General features: G+C 39.5%; 1 protein-coding gene and 1 long non-coding RNA gene across 2 annotated transcripts in view; one reads left to right on the top strand and one right to left on the bottom strand.

The window, feature by feature from the left end:
• LOC138972485 (uncharacterized) overlaps positions 1-7,161 on the bottom strand; it is a 74,952-nt gene extending 67,791 nt beyond the window's left edge. Inside the window, exon 1 of the long non-coding RNA XR_011457640.1 lies at positions 6,440-7,161. This is a non-coding gene — a long non-coding RNA (uncharacterized lncRNA). The remainder of the gene's footprint in view (positions 1-6,439) is intronic.
• A 3,470-nt stretch (positions 7,162-10,631) lies between these two features.
• On the top strand, positions 10,632-16,116 carry LOC138974440 (involucrin-like). The gene is made up of 2 exons (XM_070347155.1): positions 10,632-11,168; positions 15,704-16,116. Exons 1-2 carry the CDS (start codon positions 10,632-10,634, stop codon positions 15,860-15,862), a joined length of 696 nt encoding a protein of 231 aa, XP_070203256.1. The 3' UTR covers positions 15,863-16,116.
• The last annotated feature ends 3,169 nt before the right edge of the window (positions 16,117-19,285 follow it).

Raw genomic sequence — 19,285 nt, 5'->3', positions numbered from 1 at the left:
TGCTAGTGGACGGATATTTCAAACAATTGATTGTGTCTGTTGCTGTCCCTGATAGATTTAGTAATGTGCGCATACAAACCGTACTACCGCGACAGGGCTACTTTCACGTCACATTAGTTGCATCTTAACATTGCCAAAGCAGACGATAGTCTTGCAAATTGCTACCTTTCTTTGAAGTCAACTGTGTCACTATCAATCATTTGTTTTCTTTTAGATTCAGAGATATATCATAACTTGCTATTGCAGATCTAGAGTCGTTTTGAACCAGCCGACGACGGGCGCATTGGCGTGGTGGTAAGACGTCGGCCTCCTAATCGGGAGGTCGTGAGTTCGAATCCCGGTCGCTGCCGCCTGGTGGGTTAAGAGTGGAGATTTTTCCGATCTCCCAGGTCAACTTATTTGCGAACCTGCTAGTGACTTAACCCCTTTCGTGTGTACACGCAAGCACAAGACCAAGTGCGCACTGAAAAGATCCTGTAATCCATGTCAGAGTTCGGTGGGTTATAGAATCACGAAAATACCCAGCATGCCTCCCCAAAAGTCGGCGTATGCTGCCTGAATGGCGGGGTAAAAACGGTCATACACGTAAAAATCCACTCGTGATAAAAACATGAGTGAACGTGGGAGTCTAAGCCCATGAACGAAGAAGAAGTAGAAGAAGAACCAGCCGACGACTCAACAGACTCAACAGGAAATGTATGAATTAAGTTGGTCACATGGGGCCCCGATGGCTCAGGGGTTGAATAAACCACGCTAACCGGTGTGTGGTTTACACGTGCTAAATAGTATCCTTATCGGATTATGACTTTATTCAGTTATTATGCATGCAAAAACAGAAATGTTCCAGAAAAAACCCGGGTTTTTTGCAGCATTTTTGAATGTCATCATCCGCCGAAGACGTGAAATCCCCCTCTGTTGAGAGATGGACTCGTCCAAAATTACTGGTACAAAAACTGAGCGCTATGACGATAAACTAACACGAGAAGAAACATACACACATCAGGTAAAGGTAATGAAGGTGTCTGATGTGTAGTTACGTAAATAAGGGCAGCACTGAGATGCGCCAAAAGCAGCTCTGCTTGACCGACCCGACATTCTTGTTGTTCGCTGACCGCTTCATTCAGTGAGGCGACACGAGTCAGTGTGTATGTACCCTGCATGCCGCAGGACCGTGCTGTTTATTTATGGCTGTGTTAAACTCACCAGTTGATTGTCGTACTGACCTAGCTGGTCGGTTTTGGGAATATCAAAAATTCATAGTGTGCACTCGCATACCCTTCACACACACACACACACACACACACACACACACACACACACACACACACACACACACACACACACACACACCATCGCGCACATATAATTATTCTGACACACACACATGCACACACACAGTGACAAACACATTGAAACACACACACACACACACACACACACACAAACACACACACACACACACACACACACACTCACACACACTCACGCTCACACACATACCCACACATGGACTGTCAGAGGAGAAATAACCGTCTGTATTGAAATGTTCACTTTGTGTTGTGTCAGTTGCACCGGTAGCATTACACAGAAGTCATTCCAAATGAATGAATGGGAGTAAGTGATTGGCCCTCTGTGGAGCAAGCGATTATATCCCGGGGGGAGACGGGTGCAAACGCTACTTTACAAGATCGTTGTTTTTTCTCCAGAAAATATGTCACAGATTATTCCGAAGAAAAAGTTAAATCGCAAAAATGTTGCAGAAAAACATGTAAACACTATGCTGCAGAAAAAAATGTTTTGCTGCAGAAAACAAAAGATGCTCAGGCAAATGATGCCATTATGCAGAAATGCTGCAGAAAAGAATTGTTTCTCTCCAGCATTTCTGTTTTTCTGCAGAATAACTGAATGAAGTCATAATCCGCAAAGGATACAATAGCTATTCACGTGATCTGTAAGTGAGATTTACTGTTATTAAATGTTATTGCGAGAGAGTTTCATCAGGTTAGTGCTGTTTAAGTCAGAAGATGTCATCGTTCGGTAACACTTCTTCAAGGCAGAGTTGGCCTTTAAAATCTGTTTTGGACGTCTTATTCAAATGTATACCCACAATTTCAGTGTCGTTTTTCTGCAAAACAAACAACAAAAATATGCATAACATTTCGGTCTCCTTGCAGGTGATAATCAGCACGGAGTGTGGAGCTTTAGGAGAAGACGGCAGTCTTGAAGAATTGAAAACTGAATTTGACAAAACCCTTGACAAAAATACTGTGAACCCAGAGAAACAAATGTAAGAAATGTTTCTTGCGTTTTTTGTTTTTGTTACATTTAGTCAAGTTTTGACTAAATGTTTTAACGTAGAGGGGGGAATCGAGACGAGGGTCGTGGTGTATGTGTGTCTGTGTGTGTGTCTGTCTGTCTGTCTGTCTGTCTGTGTGTGTGTGTAGAGCGATTCAGACTAAACTACTAGACCGATCTTTATGAAATTTGACATGAGAGTTCCTGGGTATGATATCCTCAGACTTTTTTTTTCATTTTTTTGATAAATGTCTTTGATGACGTCATATCCGGCTTTTCGTGAAAGTTGAGGCGGCACTGTCACGCTCTCATTTTTCAACCAAATTTGTTGAAATTTTGGTCAAGTAATCTCCGACGAAGCGCGGACTTCGGTATTGCATTTCAGCTTGGTGGCTTAAAAATTAATTAATGACTTTGGTCATTAAAAATCTGAAAATTGTAAAAATAAAAAAAAAATTATAAAACGATCCAAATTTACGTTCATCTTATTTTCCATCATTTTCTGATTCCAAAAACATATAAATATGTTATATTTGGATTAAAAACAAGCTCTGAAAATTAAAAATATAAAAATTATGATCAAAATTAAATTTTCGAAATCAATTTAAAAACACGTTCTTCTTATTCCTTGTCGGTTCCTGATTCCAAAAACATATCGATATGAAATGTTTGGATTAAAAACACGCTCAGAAAGTTAAAACGAAGAGAGGTACAGAAAAGCGTGCTATCCTTCTCAGCGCAACTACTACCCCGCTCTTCTTGTCAATTTCACTGCCTTTGCCCTGAGCGGTGGACTGACGATGCTACGAGTATTGCTGCGTTGCATTGCGTTCAGTTTCATTCTGTGAGTTCGACAGCTACTTGACTAAATGTTGTATTTTCGCCTTACGCGACTTGTTTTTTCTTTGTTTTTGTTCCTAAAGCAAAGTTGAACAATTTGACTTGTTGACAGCCACATTCATATTTGAACAAGTCACTGCATCATTTGTAAAAAGAATGTTGGTCTATTTTACAGAAATTAAATGAGATCATGGACAACATTAACATACCACTTAACCAAGCATATCTTCACTCAAACTAAGCACAAACAATGCGTCGAGAAAGAGACATTCCTGGAACTCTTTATTACGTCTAAAAGCAAAGTAAAGGCAGATCTCTTGTGCAGTTGAATTATTTGCTATGATATATGATATAACTTTGGAATGAAATTAATTTGGAATCGACCAGAGGGCCACTTTTTGTAGGTGAAATAAGTGTTGGCAAAGTCAAGCAAGTAGAGTTGATCATTAAAAAGAAGATATTCTTTAGGAATGCTGTTATGAAATCCAAGAACCCTTTGTTGAATCCGAATACTTTTATTGCAACATTAGTTTAATTGTTTGTAATGGGGCTCGCGCGTGTATTCATCTGTGTTGTGTGTTCTTTTTGTCGTGCTGTTTTAGTTTGGAGAAGATGATCAGCAGGTTGTACCTGGGAGAGATTGTGAGACTTGTGCTTCTGAAACTGATCCAGCAAGGCATGCTTTTTAGCCCAGTTTACAGCAAGTTCACTTCTTTCAATGAGAAGGGCGGCTTTTCTACCGAGCATGTCGCACTCATCCAAAGGTAATAACTGTTTTCATTTTAGACCATAAACAAAATTACACCATAGGGTTAATCCTAATAAATATGTATTCTGACTGATGTGAATGAGTTATAATACATTCATTATATATATAATGTCATATATGAAGGGATACTTATTTCTCTCTCTTTCTCTGCTAAGAGATTTTAACAAATCTCGGAAGAAAGTCTCTGTTGACTTTCAATTGTTTCTATCACAATTTCTGATGTTATATATATATATGTCACAGTGGAAATGAGAATCCAGTGAGATTCCGAATCGCACTAGTGGAGATTGGAATTCCAGTTTGCACTAGGGAAAACTAGAATTCTCATCTCCACTGGATATTTGCCAATGAAGATTGGAATTCCAGTTTGCCCTAGTGCAAACGGGAATCCAATTTCAGTGGAGGTGGGAATTCCAGTTTTCACTAGGGGAAATAGGAATTGGGGGGAATTAGGGGAAATAATGTGAATGTGTTCAAAGGTTTATAATTGTTGTTAAAACCATTTCATCTTGAGTCACTCATGACGTTAAGGTTTACTCATTTCAGGTATTGAAATGCAGAAATAAAAATAAATATTATTGAATTGATATAATCGAACAACACAGAGTAATTGCGCACAATAAGGTTTTATTATCAATATCATTAAATCATATCACAAAGTTAAAAGTTTATAAAAGATGAAGCATGAAAGGTAGGCCTATCTATGCTACATGCCTTCACACACACTCCCACACATGCATGCACTCACGCACACACACAAACATGCCTTTTTTGCTTTTTTTCATTTCACTGGAAATCCATCAACAGTTTTTGCAAAATGTGCTTTCTGGGTGACATTTTGTACAGCAGTCTATGTTTGCTTTTCGGCAATTGCACCGTTTCGTTAGACAGTTGCCCTTGCATTTGCAGACTGTTCTCGAAGAGCAAGCGACAGACTTGGTGCTCCATCCTGTAGAAGGCCGTGATGCTTGTGTCAGAGTTATTTCTTTTAAATTGCTTGGCTCAACACTGTTAAGTTCCACAAACTCTACAGAGCGCATGTCCACAAGTTCAACACCATCGAACCAGCTTACAATGATTCCAGCAACGTTGAAGACTTTGTACATCCCTTTCCCTCCCTCCCTCACTCCCTCCCTCTCTCCCCTCTCTCTCTCTCTCTCTCTCTCTCTCTCTCTCTCTCTCTCTCTCTCTCTCTCTCTCTCTCTCTTTATCTTATGCTTCATCTTTTATAAACTTTTAACTTTGTGATATGATTTAATGATATTGGGGCGGGGATATAGCTCAGTTGGTAGCGCGCTGGATTTGTATTCAGTTGGCCGCTGTCAGCGTGAGTTCGATCCCAGGTTCGGCGGAAATTTATTTCAGAGTCAACTTTGTGTGCAGACTCTCTTCGGTGTCCGAACCCTCCCCCCGTGTACTCTACATTGGGTGTGCACGTTAAAGATCCCACGATTGACAAAAGGGTCTTTCCTGGCAAAATTGCTTAGGCACAGTTAATAATTGTCTACCTATACCCGTGTGACTTGGAATAATAGGCCGTGAAAGGTAAATATGCGCCGAAATGGCTGCAATCTACTGGCCGTATAAAATTTCATCTCACACGGCATCACTGCAGAGCGCCTAGAACTGTACCCACGGAATATGCGCGATATAAGCGTCATTGATTGATTGATTGATTGATATTGATAACAAAACCTTATTGTGCGCAATTACTCTGTGTTGTTCGATTATATCAATTCAATAATATCGATTTGTATCCCCGAGTACGCTAGTACTTGGGCTCAACAGACTGTAATTGTGTGTGTGTGTGTGTATGTGTGTGTAAAGCCGAGCGGTCTTAGCTTCACATTAACTCTAACTGTCTGTGTCTGTGTCTTAGATGTTATACGTGTTTGAAGGTCATTTGTCAGGATGGCAATCACACGACAGGACAAACAGACACACAGAATATAAACTCAAGAAGAGCCTGGCGAAGTTCATAATTGTATTGAATCAAAACAAATCATAAAAACAACTCAATACAAGGCGTTGGTTCTTTTCAGAAAATATATCTGTACATTGGTTCACTCTATTCCTGTAATTTTCCTACTCCTTACAAAAATATTCTAAGTCCAAAAATGGCTGAAAATTTGGGCATGACCCGTAGGTACCCTTAGCAAAATACGCTACTGAAAGCAATATCCTATGTCCTAAAATGGCCGAAAATTTGGGCAGAGGTTCGGGGCCTGAGTAAAAATAAAGTAAAAGAGTAAAGCGACGCCACTTTACTCGCCGTGTGGTAACCTGGGACTGCGGAACGTTTGTTTTTAACCCTGTCAGTTCAGTCCACAGGGCGGAGTCCGGTATACCATTTAGACACTTAAGCCAGGTTGGTTGCCAAAACTCCGGAGGACAGTTTAGAGATAACAACAAATACTTTGTACTAGGTTGGGAACCTCCCACAACCGTTCGGTACTAAGGTTGCCTCCCACAACCTTTTCCACAGGCACAGAAGCAATGCTGTAACTCTAAGTGGTGGTGGTGAGTCCGGTATACCATTTAGACACTTAAGCCAGGTTGGTTGCCAAGACTCCCCCCGAACCTTGAAAACTAACAGCTTATATACCTTTTGTGACTGTCCCCGTCAGTCCACGTGCAAAAGCAAATTCGTGTCAAGTAACAGGAGCGTGACTTAGGGTTCACAACCCCGCCAGTTTAGTCGGCGCAATCGTGTCAACGTCATAGAACAAAATGGGGAGGGAGGGGGGGGGGGTAGAGTCTCGAGGCTGCTGTCAGCCTCCATAGAAGCTACAGTTAAAATCCCTCAAAAATACACAAAAACTCCTGTACAAAGAAAACTACATCAAAAACGCTATGAAGACATACATCAATAAAATGGAGATTCTACGACGCTTAATTTGATACCAAACACTCATAGGTTATCAACACTGTGAACAAAGTACAAAACCTCTGACTATTATCTCGCAAAATAGTCATGTCACACCAAGAACGTATGCAGTTACAAGTTAACCACAATCAAACACAGGGTATATTCAACAGGCTTCTCATATGTAGATGATAAACATAAAATCTCTATTCTACCAAACAAATGAATACAGAATACATGTTTATATTGAATACATGGGTAAAAGAAAGAATGATATAAAAGCTACATAAAAGAAGAGAGAGAGAGAGAGAGAGAGAGAGAGAGAGAGAGAGAGAGAGAGAGAGAGAGAGAGAGAGAGAGTGTGTGTGTGTGTATGTGTGTGTGTGTGTTCGTCTGTGTGTACCAAGTATTATTCAACATAGAAGTAAAGAATCAGATCAAACAGGAAAGGAGGGTTGGGGGGGGGGGGGGGGGGGAGGTGAGAGTTGGATGTCGAAACAATGCTCGGTTTCGCTGGCGGCACGTGCAAAAACAAAGCGGAAGCGAGTTAGTGACCTAGGGTTCATATCCCGTCAGTCAAATCGGCGCCATGTGTCAAAACCAATTAAACAATAAAAAAGTACTGTATCATACCTATCTCCGAACATTTACTAAACAAAAGAACAAATATGATTTTAGAGTGTAAATCTTAATTCCAAACAGTTTCAATACTAACTTAGATAATATATTCTGCTCTCTACGCTTTCTCTTCTTCTTCACTCTATGAACTTTAAGAAGAAAATTGCATATGGAGAAAAGACAAAAAAAATATTCATGTAGTCGCTTTTCTCCACATGTGTGTGTGTGTGTCTCGACTTAACAGCTTATTGCTGGGAAACTACTGGGCGCAGTTCGTTCAAAAGTTGATACACTAACTTGATAATAGGTCCGATTGATCGTTTTAAAACTTCATAATGTTACCTGGGACCTAAATGCGAAATAAACCACAAAAACGACTTGGCGGTGGTAGGAACTCACACGGAGCAACAGCCAGCCAGGCAGTCTGATAGAACAGCCAGCCAGCGGGTGGGGATTTGGTCTATTATTACACTACACAGCTAACCCCGAGAGTCACACTGGGCCGGCCTGAGCACACATACGCTGCGTGTGCCAGTTCGCGTGCTGCGCGACCTAATTTTATGAACGAGCGAAGTTAGCACCGTAGGCATTTGAGTTTTGATCAAATGGGATCGATGTTTCAAGCCATTACGATCTAAAGTCAAACGCCTGTGCCGCACAGGGGTGAAAGGGAAGCCAGCCGGCTTCTTACCTCTTGGAACGTAAAGAGAGGCTGTGACCTTGACATGCACGAGCACTTTGGAATCAAGCGCTTTGCATTCAATCTGTGTTAGTGCGCGTGTGTGTTTAGCTTTCGTTGGTATTTGCTGTTTGGTTCAAAATAAGTTTTTCTTTTTTCATTGAAAGATTCAGAAACGTTGGTTGATACTTTGTTGAATGCATTCAACCAGAAAATACACCAAACGCATTGAATCTATCTTTTGCGCGCATGCGTGTGTAGGGTATGTGTAAAAGGGCAAATTTGTTTTTCAGTCCTGTTTTGTGCCTGTTATTTCGTCCCCAAAAACTCAATTCTGTCTTTCTCAAGTTTAATTTCAGAAACCAACATTCACACCACAGGCATTCCAAACATTTATATTGTTAAGTTATGAAGAGGGTCGGCAGTATATTTTTTCACTGTGATCAAATAAAAGAGAAAGGCCAGTCACCACGCACATCCTCGGCTCGCATGCAATATGTATTTATATAGCAAAGGGAATGCCTGTAATTCACACAGATCAATCACTTGGTCTTAAACGTGCACAAGACAAAAACTTTCATACTGGGGGAGCGAGCCAGTCTGAAGAGTACTCGGGTCCAGCGCGAGCGTTTTTTATTTCTGCATTTCAATACCTGCAATGAGTAAGCCTTAAAGTCATGGATGACTCAAGATGAAACGGTTTTAACAACAATGATAAACCTTTGAACACATTATTTCCCCCAATTCCTATTTCCCCTAGTGAAAACTGGAATTCCCATCTCCACTGAAACTGGATTCCCGTTTGCACTAGGGCAAACTGGAATTCCAATCTTCACTGACAAATATCCAGTGGAGATGAGAATTCTAGTTTGCCCTAGTGCAAACTGGAATTCCAATCTCCACTAGTGCGATTCGGAATCTCACGGGATTCCCATTTCCACTGTGACATATATATATATATTTAAAAACAATCTCCTCAAATTTTGTGTGATGTACACCAAAAAAGTCAAAAATCGATTCCCATGAAGCTGACTCTCCATCTCACAAACACGTGTTTGATTATAAACAAAGTTTTGAGGTAAGAAAAGATTAAAAACTCACGATGATTAGATTGTGCCACCAAGAGAATGGTGTGACGTAATACAATGACAGCATGTTTCAAAAGAAGAAGACGTCATAACATTCCAAGAATGTTTGACCACATACATTATTTTGTTCTGAAAAAACGGAGTCATGGAAAAAAGCACGTTTCCCCAACTCGCTTCAATAATAAATCAATATATAGCGGCGACAAGAACGCAGACGATGACAGCAGCAACAAGGAAAAAGATTTGAGAATTTGCTTGCTCTCTTTCTGTTCAATTTACTATACACATGCATTTCTGTGTGTGCAGCTAGACTTAAAACATTGTGTACTTTTCTTTTTGAATTAACTTTACTCAAGTAAATATGTGTTGTAAAACATATCAACGCAGTTCCGTAGCAAAACAGATTGTCATTGCAGTGACACAAGCGAAGATCACTCTGTCACAAAAGACGTGCTGCAAAAGTTAGAAGTGGACCACTACGACGCGGAAGACTGCAACATTGTACAGTACGTGTGTCGCATCGTCTTCCAACGGTCAGCTTACTTAGCTGCTGCAGGTAATCGTTTAAGAATATACACCGTTTACCGTTTGTTTTGGCACTCAATAAGTACGCATGACTGCCTAATATTATGTTTTTCTTGTCGTTCTGTTGTTGTTTACATTTGATCAGTACTTTTGTTTGTTTTGTTACCCAGCTAGATATGCATACAAAATCCAGAAATTATGACATTGTGGGAAACAATGTGTCGTCACAAACAAACAAAATGGAATTCGTTGGCGTATTTTTTTTATCCAAACGACAATACACTGTGGTCATCGATGTTCTCATGACAAATTTAAAAGGATGTGGACATTTAGTTGAGACATTCTCTAATTAAGATCAGATGTGTGAGGAGTTCGAATTACATACATGTATTTCAGGTCTCACCGATGAATAAGGTAGAGAGAAAGAGCATACTTTGAAGGAGAGAGAGAGAGAGAGAGAGAGAGAGAGAGAGAGAGAGAGAGAGACAGAGACAGCGAGAGAGAGAGAGTGAAACAGAGAGAGAGAGAGTGAGACAAAGAGAGAGAGGGAGAGAGAGAGAGAGAGAGAGAGAGAGAGAGAGAGAGAGAGAGAGAGAGAGACAGAGACAGAGACAGAGACAGAGACAGAGAGACAGAGAGAGACAGAGATCAGATGTGTGAGGAGTTCGAATTACATACATGTATTTCAGGTCTCACCGATGAATAAGGTAGAGAGAAAGAGCATACTTTAAAGGAGAGAGAGAGAGAGAGAGACAGAGACATAGATAGACAGTGTATGTGTGTGTGTGTGTGTGTGTGTGTGTGTGTGTGTGTGTGTTTGTGTGGATGTCTGTGTGTCTGTGTGTATGTATGTGTATGTATGTGTGTGTGTGTGTATGTGTGTGTGTGTGTGTGTGTGTGTGTGTGAGTGTGTGTGTGTCAACATCGTACGTGCATTTACGATATGTTGGAATGGTTTCAGCGATAGCAACACTTGTGAAACACGTGGAACAGAAGGAGGTAACGATAGCGGACGTGGAACAGAAGGAGGTAACGGTAGCGGACGTGGAACAGAAGGAGGTAACGATAGCGGACGTGGAACAGAAGGAGGTAACGATAGCGGACGTGGAACAGAAGAAGGTAACGATAGTGGACGTGGAACAGAAGGAGGTAACGACAGCGGACGTGGAACAGAAGGAGGTAACGATAGTGGACGTGGAACAGAAGGAGGTAACGATAGTGGACGTGGAACAGAAGGAGGTAACGATAGCGGACGTGGAACAGAAGGAGGTAACGATAGCGGACGTGGAACAGAAGGAGGTAACGATAGCGGACGTGGAACAGAAGGAGGTAACGATAGCGGACGTGGAACAGAAGGAGGTAACGATAGCGGACGTGGAACAGAAGGAGGTAACGATAGCGGTTGACGGGTCTCTGTACCGATCCCATCCTCGCTTCAGAACACTCCTCGAAGCTAAGACCCAAGAACTCGTCGGTCAAGAGTACAAAGCAAGTATTCTCTCTATCTCTCTCTCTCTCTCTCTCTCTCTCTCTCTCTCTCTCTCTCTCTCTCTCTCTCTCTCTCTCTCTCTCTCTCTCTCTCTCTCTCTCTCTCTCTCTCTCTCTCTCTCTCTCTCTCTCTCTCTCTCTCTCTCTCTCTCTTAATTGTTTCTCACGTATACTCTACCCGATTGTTGACAAACATGCCCCTCTGAGGCAACACCGAGTAAAATCCCCTACATTACCACCATGGCTTACTCCTGAGATTGTAGAAGCTATGGCACTACGTGATTTTTTGAAGGAAAATCAAAGGAAATCAGAATTTAAAGCACAACGCAATAGAGTTACCGAGTTAGTACGCCAGGCAAAAAGTAATCATTTTCATAAATTGGTTGAAGACAAAAAAATGTTGCCACGTTTTGGCAAGCCATAAATGAAGTGTTAGGTAAATCCCAGAGAATAAATAGCAGATTAGATAGCTTCATTTCTCCTGACAAATTCAATGAGCACTTTCTGTGTTTGGCTGATCGATTGAAACAATCTAAAAATGTAAATGAAGAAGTCGATCGAGGGTTAAACCCTGTTGTGTAGATTAAAAGAATTTTGTATTCATAAATTGAAATAACAAGATTAATTCTCTATCCCAACTATTGCTGTACATGAAGTTGGAAAATTTATAGAAAACCTTCAGAATAATAAATCCATGGGGCCTGACAAAATCCCCCCGTCGTTGCTTAAATTAGCCCTACCGTACATAGTGGAATCCCTAACGTACAAGTATGTGTAAAATCTTTGCATTGAAGAAAATATTTTTTCTGATGCATTTAAAACGGCAAAGGTCGTTCCACTTCCTAAAAATAAAGATGTGTCTGACCCTAATAACTTCAGGCCAATTCCTTGCTTCCTATTTTATCAAAGCCTTTAGAGAAGCACATCCAGAAGAATCTTCTGAACTACTTGGAAAGGTGCAAATTATTTCACAACTTTCAATCTGGGTTTCGTCCGAAACATTCCTGTAGTACAGCTCTTTCATCACTATGTGATAACTGGCTATCGGCAATTAATCGTTCGGACATATCAGGGGCTGTATTTCTTGATTTTAAGAAAGCTTTTGATCTTGTAGATCACACATTACTTTTACATAAACTCGCATTGTACGTGAACAATCCCGCAACGTGTTCATTCTTTAAATCATATCTTGTCAACAGAACACAGTATGTTTCTATAAACGGTAAAACATCTCCCAAAGGATGTTTAAAGAGTGGAGTCCCCCAGGGGTCAGTTTTAGGGCCTATCTTGTTTTGTGTATTCATTAATGACCTCCCCCTTCATATATCTAATTCCAAAGTTAAAACGGAATTTTTTGCAGATGATTCGACGCTTGAAATTTCCTTACAGTCTAGTCTGAATGAAGTCAACAGTTGGTGTAACCAGAATTTTATGATAGTGCACCCAGAAAAGACAACAAGCATGATTGTTACAACAAGACAAAAACACCAGTCACGACCTCTTAAGTTAAATCTTTCTCTGGAATCACAACCTGTTCAGCAGGTAACGGAACATCGTGTTTTGGGTGTGATAGTCGATCAAGAATTAAAATGGCAATCTCATGTACATTATATTTGTCAAAAAGTATCCAAGAATTTGTTTCTGCTATCAAAGTTAAAGCAATATGTCGATATCGCAACACTAAAACTATTTTATCATGCCCACATCTTATCCCATATTAATTACGCATCAACTCTTTGGGATGGCGTCTCTGATATTCACATGAAAAAGTTAAACTCTCTACATCGTCGGGCAGCTAAAATCATGTTAAATGGTCCACAATTATCAGCTGATTTGAAGTTAAAGAATCTAAACTACCTGCCGCTAGTTAAACAGTTACAGTTTAATAAGACTGTAATGATGTATAAAGTATATCATGGCGAAGTGCCCATCTATATTCAGGACCTATTTCACAGAGTCACCGAAAGGTACGGGTCTATCAATTTTCTACCACCAATACCCAGGATTGATTTGTTCAAAACTAGTCAAGCCTTCTCTGGCGCTATGGTGTGGAACTCCATTCCGTCTGTAATAAGATCATTAACCTCACTAAAGAGTTTTAAACAAGCTCTGCATAATCATTTTATGTCTACCTAGATGGCTATACTAGTCTTAACACGTGCAAGTAGCTGTCAACAATTGGCAAAGCTTTATGAATTACACAAATATGTTCTTTATTATATGTATTATGTGGAATTTATGTTGCGATTTTCCATCATCATCATCACTTGATCATCATCATCATCATCATCATCATCATCATCATCATCATCATCATCATCATCATCATCATCATCATCATCATCATCATCATCATCATCATCATCAACAACATCTTCATCATCATCATTTACACCATATAATCATTATTAGCATTAGTGTAAACGTTGGTATCGTGTGAATTTTACCGTCGATCACTTTACATGTGTAACCTCAATTAACATGTTGCATGTTTCGCTTTCGATTTGTATGTTGCTTACTTTGTCATTTTATTGTTTATGTTTATTTGCTTGTTTGCTTACTTGTCGATTGTTTGCTGGTTCGTTCGTTTACTTTGTTTATTTGTCATGTTGCTTTACTTGTTTATCATTTATTAGACATTTGTATTAGAAGTAAGGACCGGTTGTAAGAAAAGGCGTCGCCTTAAACCTCTATCCTTGAAAAATAAAGTTCCATCATCATCATCATCATCATCTCTCTCTCTCTCTCTCTCTCTCTCTCTCTCTCTCTCTCTCTCTCTCTCTCTCTCTCTCTCTCTCTCTCTCTCTCTCTCTCTCTCTCTCTCTCTCTCTCTCTCTTTCTGTCTCTCTCTCTCTCCATCTCTCTATCTCTCTCTATCTCTCTCTCTCTGTCTCTCTCTCTCTCTCTCTCTCTCTCTCTCTCTCTCTCTCTCTCTCTCTCTCTCTCTCTTGTGACTTTGTCCCGTGCTGTGTAACGTGCTGCAACGTGGTCGGATTGTGGGGTGGAGGGGGGTCTCTTGCGATTTTCCATCATCATCATCACCATCATCTTCATTATCATCATCATCATCATCATCATCATCATCATCATCATCATCATCATCATCATCATCATCATCAACAACATCTTCATCATCATCATTTACACCATATAATCATTATTAGCATTAGTGTAAACGTTGGTATCGTGTGAATTTTACCGTCGATCACTTTACATGTGTAACCTCAATTAACATGTTGCATGTTTCGCTTTCGATTTGTATGTTGCTTACTTTGTCATTTTGTTGTTTATGTTTATTTGCTTGTTTGCTTACTTGTCGATTGTTTGCTGGTTCGTTCGTTTACTTTGTTTATTTGTCATGTTGCTTTACTTGTTTATCATTTATTAGACATTTGTATTAGAAGTAAGGACCGGTTGTAAGAAAAGGCGTCGCCTTAAACCTCTATCCTTGAAAAATAAAGTTCCATCATCATCATCATCATCTTTCTCTCTCTCTGTGATTACTTGTTTTCATCATCATCATCATCATCATCATCATCATCATCATCATCATCATCATCATCATCATCATCATCATCATCATCATCATCATCATCATCATCATCATCACTATCATCATCATCCGTTTGCCTCGCTCTGTCGGGCTTCAATGGTGGTTTGATCGGGGGCAATCCACGATGGCAACCTCAAAGTTTAAAATGTAAGCCTATCAATGTGTAATTTATTGAAGTGATTGTTTACATCGATCGCCAGATGGCGTGGACGTTTCCGTGTTGAAGGCAAATACTTTCTAAATCTGTGCCATAGTGTGTAACGTTATGAGTTCAAATCTTTCTCGCGAAACGAAGTCACAATATCGGAAGAACAAAAAATATTGAAATCTTGCCAAAAGAGATCGGACATCGATTGATGAAAAACAAGAATGTTGCTAGTATTTTGCGAGGGATATTTTCAGAGTATGGTGAAACAAGTATGACAAACATGAGATAAATCAATCGGACAGATTTTATGCTACATATTTTGAAAATAGTCACATGCCAAGATTCAGATAAACGAGGGTTGGGTAGTTGAATGAGGTTTCTGTCCGATCAGTTTCAACCACAAGACCTACTTTGGAATTGGTGTTAATCCCTAGATTATGCGTGTTGTAATTATGTGTTTCTGTTTAAATTATTGTGACGTGCCTTTCCGATACAGCTGGAAACGGATATCAATTTCTCATTTCACATGAAGATATTTTCTGGAGCATCCGAGCGATTTCAACCCTAAAATGACACAATGCCGAGCAGGGTCCCTACAATCATACGTGTATATTATGTTGTGTGGGTGTGTCTAATTTAATGCAGATTAGGTGCCCTGTTTGCATGATACCGACAGCATTGCCTCGTTTGACTGATTTCGGTCAACCAAGACTCAGTCACGGTTAAGACTTTTTTGATTAATGTTGATGTTTAGGCAAACTAATTTGACTTCATGATTTGAAAGCGCTTTATACGATGTATTTCCTTTCATAACAAATGGTATGTGTGTTTCAGGTCACGTTTCTCGCAAAACCAGGCGGAATTGGAATAGGTGCTGCTCTGACAGCAGCCATTTCGATGTCTGCAGGGACAGATCAAGACACCCCTTCCAAAAAAGACACATTACGCACACAGTTACGAGGAACCGCCTCCCCAAATTTGAAACATGACTAATGTAAGTTTAAATTGATCGGTTTGTTTATTGTGCTGAGTAAGATCAATATTGGTTCAGTAAAACTCTAAAAATGCAGAAGATTATGAATACGATCGCTAGATGACATCATTTTCCACATTGTAAATTTGGTCATATTTCAGACTATGCCTGACGATGGTGTGTGTGTATGTGTGTGGCTGTGTGTGTGTGTGTGTGTGTGTGTGTGTGTGTGTGTGTGTGTGTGTGTGGGTGAGTGTTTATGTGTGTGTGTGTGTGTGTGTGTGTGTGTTGTGTGTGTGTGTGTGTGTGTTTGTTTAGTGTTTATGTGTGTGTGTGTGTGTGTGTGTGTGTGTGTGTGTGTGTGTGTGTGTGTGTGTGTGTGTGTGTGTGTGTTTGTGTGTGTGTGTGTGTTAGTGTGAAGAATAAGAATAAGAATAAGAATAAGAATATAGTTTATTGTCATGAAACCATTTAGGTTTATAAGACACATACATGTACATAAACAACAACATAAATCATTATGTTTTTTAAGAAAACAATTGTATACGAACTTCCCCAACATGAATTGTAGATTGTCTTCCAACAACAGTTGACTGGGCATAGTGTAAACAGGTATACTTTTATTGACCTGTTTCATTAATTGTTCTCTAAAATGTTTATATTCAATACATGTATCTAGCATATGTAATTCATTTTCTATTACTCCACAACGTTGACATAATCTGTTTTCTTTTGGCGTATTATCATATCGGCCTTTTTCAATCTTCAAGTCATGTGCACTTATTCTAAGTTTACACAATGCCTGTTTGTATTTAAAATCAATATCATTGGTTAAGTATGAAGCAGTTTCATATTCCTTTGTTACAATCCTGTAAAATTCTAATTTTGAAGAACTGTTTACTTTTTCTGTCCAAAATTGCATATATTTTCCTTCTAACTTCTGCAATATAACATGTTTCAATCTTTTTCCACTAAAGGTAAACTGATTTTTCCAAACATGATCTAATCCTAAAGTGTGTAGTATTTGTTTCACAAACGATATCCATGGGTTGTTATCATGTGCAACATTATACATGTGGTCATATAACATACTTAAGTGAGATGTTTTTGGGCGTTCTAATATGTGTATCCAGTAAGAAATGACCTGACAAATTATCTTTAAGGTAATTGGATATCTTCCTAATTCGCCTAACACTGGCAATACCATAGCCTTTTTATGTACACCAAGAAACTGTTTACAAAACTTCGAATGTAACATTTCATGACTGAATTTATTAGACAGACATTCCTTAAATAAATCGTTGAGATCTAGTTCTTTCTTTCCCTTCAATCTATGTGGGAACCAAATTTCTGCTGCGTATGTGGATATTGGCATAATTAAACTATCATAAAGTTGTGATATAATATCGAAATTAATATCAGTCCTTCTAAATGTTCGACGAATTGTATGAAGCGCTTTGTTTGCTTGTTTACTCAAATGATCTTGAGCTCTAATAAAATGTCCACGCTTGTGTAAAATTACTCCCAAATATTTATACTCTTCAGCCGTTTCTATAATATCCTCTCCAAAACGAAAGGAAATGTGCACCTTAGGGTTCACTTTAGAAAAAAACACTACTTTCGTTTTAGTTCTATTTATTTTCATTCCCCATTTATTGCAGTATTCATTAAGATGATCAAGTTTCCTTTGTAGTCCTTTCTTTGAAACTGAAAAAACAACTAAATCATCTGCATATAATAAACATGGGATTCGATACGTCGAAAAAGCCTCAATTTTTGGAGAATCATTATCCAGCAAATTTTGAGTAATATCGTTGATGAATATATTAAACAAAGTTGGGCTTAATGTGCTGCCCTGATGCACTCCTTTTTTAATCATAACTTCTCTACTGTATCTATCCTCCGATTTTGCACAAATTGAAGCATTTGTATACATATCTTTGATTATGTTATAGCATTTTCCTTTAATTCCGGTTCGGAATAATTTTGTAAGTAATGCATCGTGCCAAACATTATCAAATGCCTTTTGAAAATCAACAAAACATCCATAGAGTCTACCATTTTTAACATTCAAAGCTTGATCAATAATTTTTTTAATAATAAATATTTGATCCGTTGTTCTGTATTTTTTTCTGAAGCCAGCTTGTTCTTTGATTAATATATTTTCGTTATCTAGATACAAGTTAATTCTTGTGTTTATGATGGTACTAAATATTTTTCCTAATGTACTTGTTAGTGTTATTCCACGATAGTTATTAACATCTAATGGATTACCGTTTTTATACAATGGAATATTTATACCATTCTTCCAATTATCTGGATATATGCCTGTTGAAAATATCATATTGAATATATTTTTGATAATTATCATTGTCTTTGGCAGACTCGTTTTTATCATCTCATTAGTTATTCCATCTTTTCCCGGGGACTTTTTGTTCTTTTGATGCAAACACGTTTCTTTAACTTCTTTATCTGAAATTATTCTATCCATAACTGATGAACCAACATGATAACATTGTCCTATGTTATCTAATTCATCTTTTATTTTTTTTCTTTGTTCCTCTTTTACTTCAATGTCCTTCCCAATAATATTTTCAAGATGAGAAATCCACTTTGAAGTACTTATATGATGTTTATGTGTAATTCGCTCACCCATCGTTTGTAATTCCTTTAAGGTTCTCCATGCTGTAGATGGGTCCTTATTGAGATCGTCATTTAATTTATGTGTGAGTTTAGATAGAGCGGACAGCGTCAGATAAACTTTATTTAAACGAGACAGATTAGCCGCGGGTGGAGGAGGAGGATGTTAGATACTTAAGGTAGGCCTAAAGGGATCAGTGTTGGCAGGTAGGGAAGAGAGGGTAGTAAAGCAGGATATCAACACTTTGGCCCGTAATTAGAAAGAGAGGGGAGAGGAGGATTTGTGAACGTCAAGGAGAAGAGCCCAGCCGCAATGTCCATGTTGCCGGGGGGCTTGCACGTGTGATGCATCAGCGGGGGTCTATAAGAACGGGAGAGCAACACATTGTGGTCAGTCCTTACCAGCGCGGCGCAGCGGGCATATGCCAACTATTTCTCACTGCAATATGGACTTCGAATTTGGAGCGTGGGCGACAGATCTGCCTTTAACGCTGGTTAAAGTTCTCCAGGATGAGGAGTTGAACACCCTCAATGTGCTGAGTAATGTGACTGCCCAGGATTTGGAGGGCCTGGGTCTCAAGCGTGGCCACTACGTAGCGCTGAGAGTAGCAGTGGCGGCCCTGCAAAAGCGAAGCGGGGGAGGGCCACTATCCCAGCGGGTGACAGAGGAAAAAAGCGTGGAACCACTCCAGGGATTGTTAGGCGGCTTGTCACTGCAGCCAACAGGTGAGACCTCCTATCTTTCCATTCTGGATTTTGTGCCGGGGTCGATGGCGGCCGAGGAAGAGGTGACACTCGGGGGA

This window comes from Littorina saxatilis, linkage group LG8 (assembly GCF_037325665.1).
Source record: "Littorina saxatilis isolate snail1 linkage group LG8, US_GU_Lsax_2.0, whole genome shotgun sequence".
Classification (NCBI taxonomy): Eukaryota; Metazoa; Mollusca; class Gastropoda; order Littorinimorpha; family Littorinidae; genus Littorina; species Littorina saxatilis.
The sequence above is the reverse complement of the archived record's forward strand: the minus strand, read 5'-3'. Positions and strand labels throughout refer to the sequence as shown.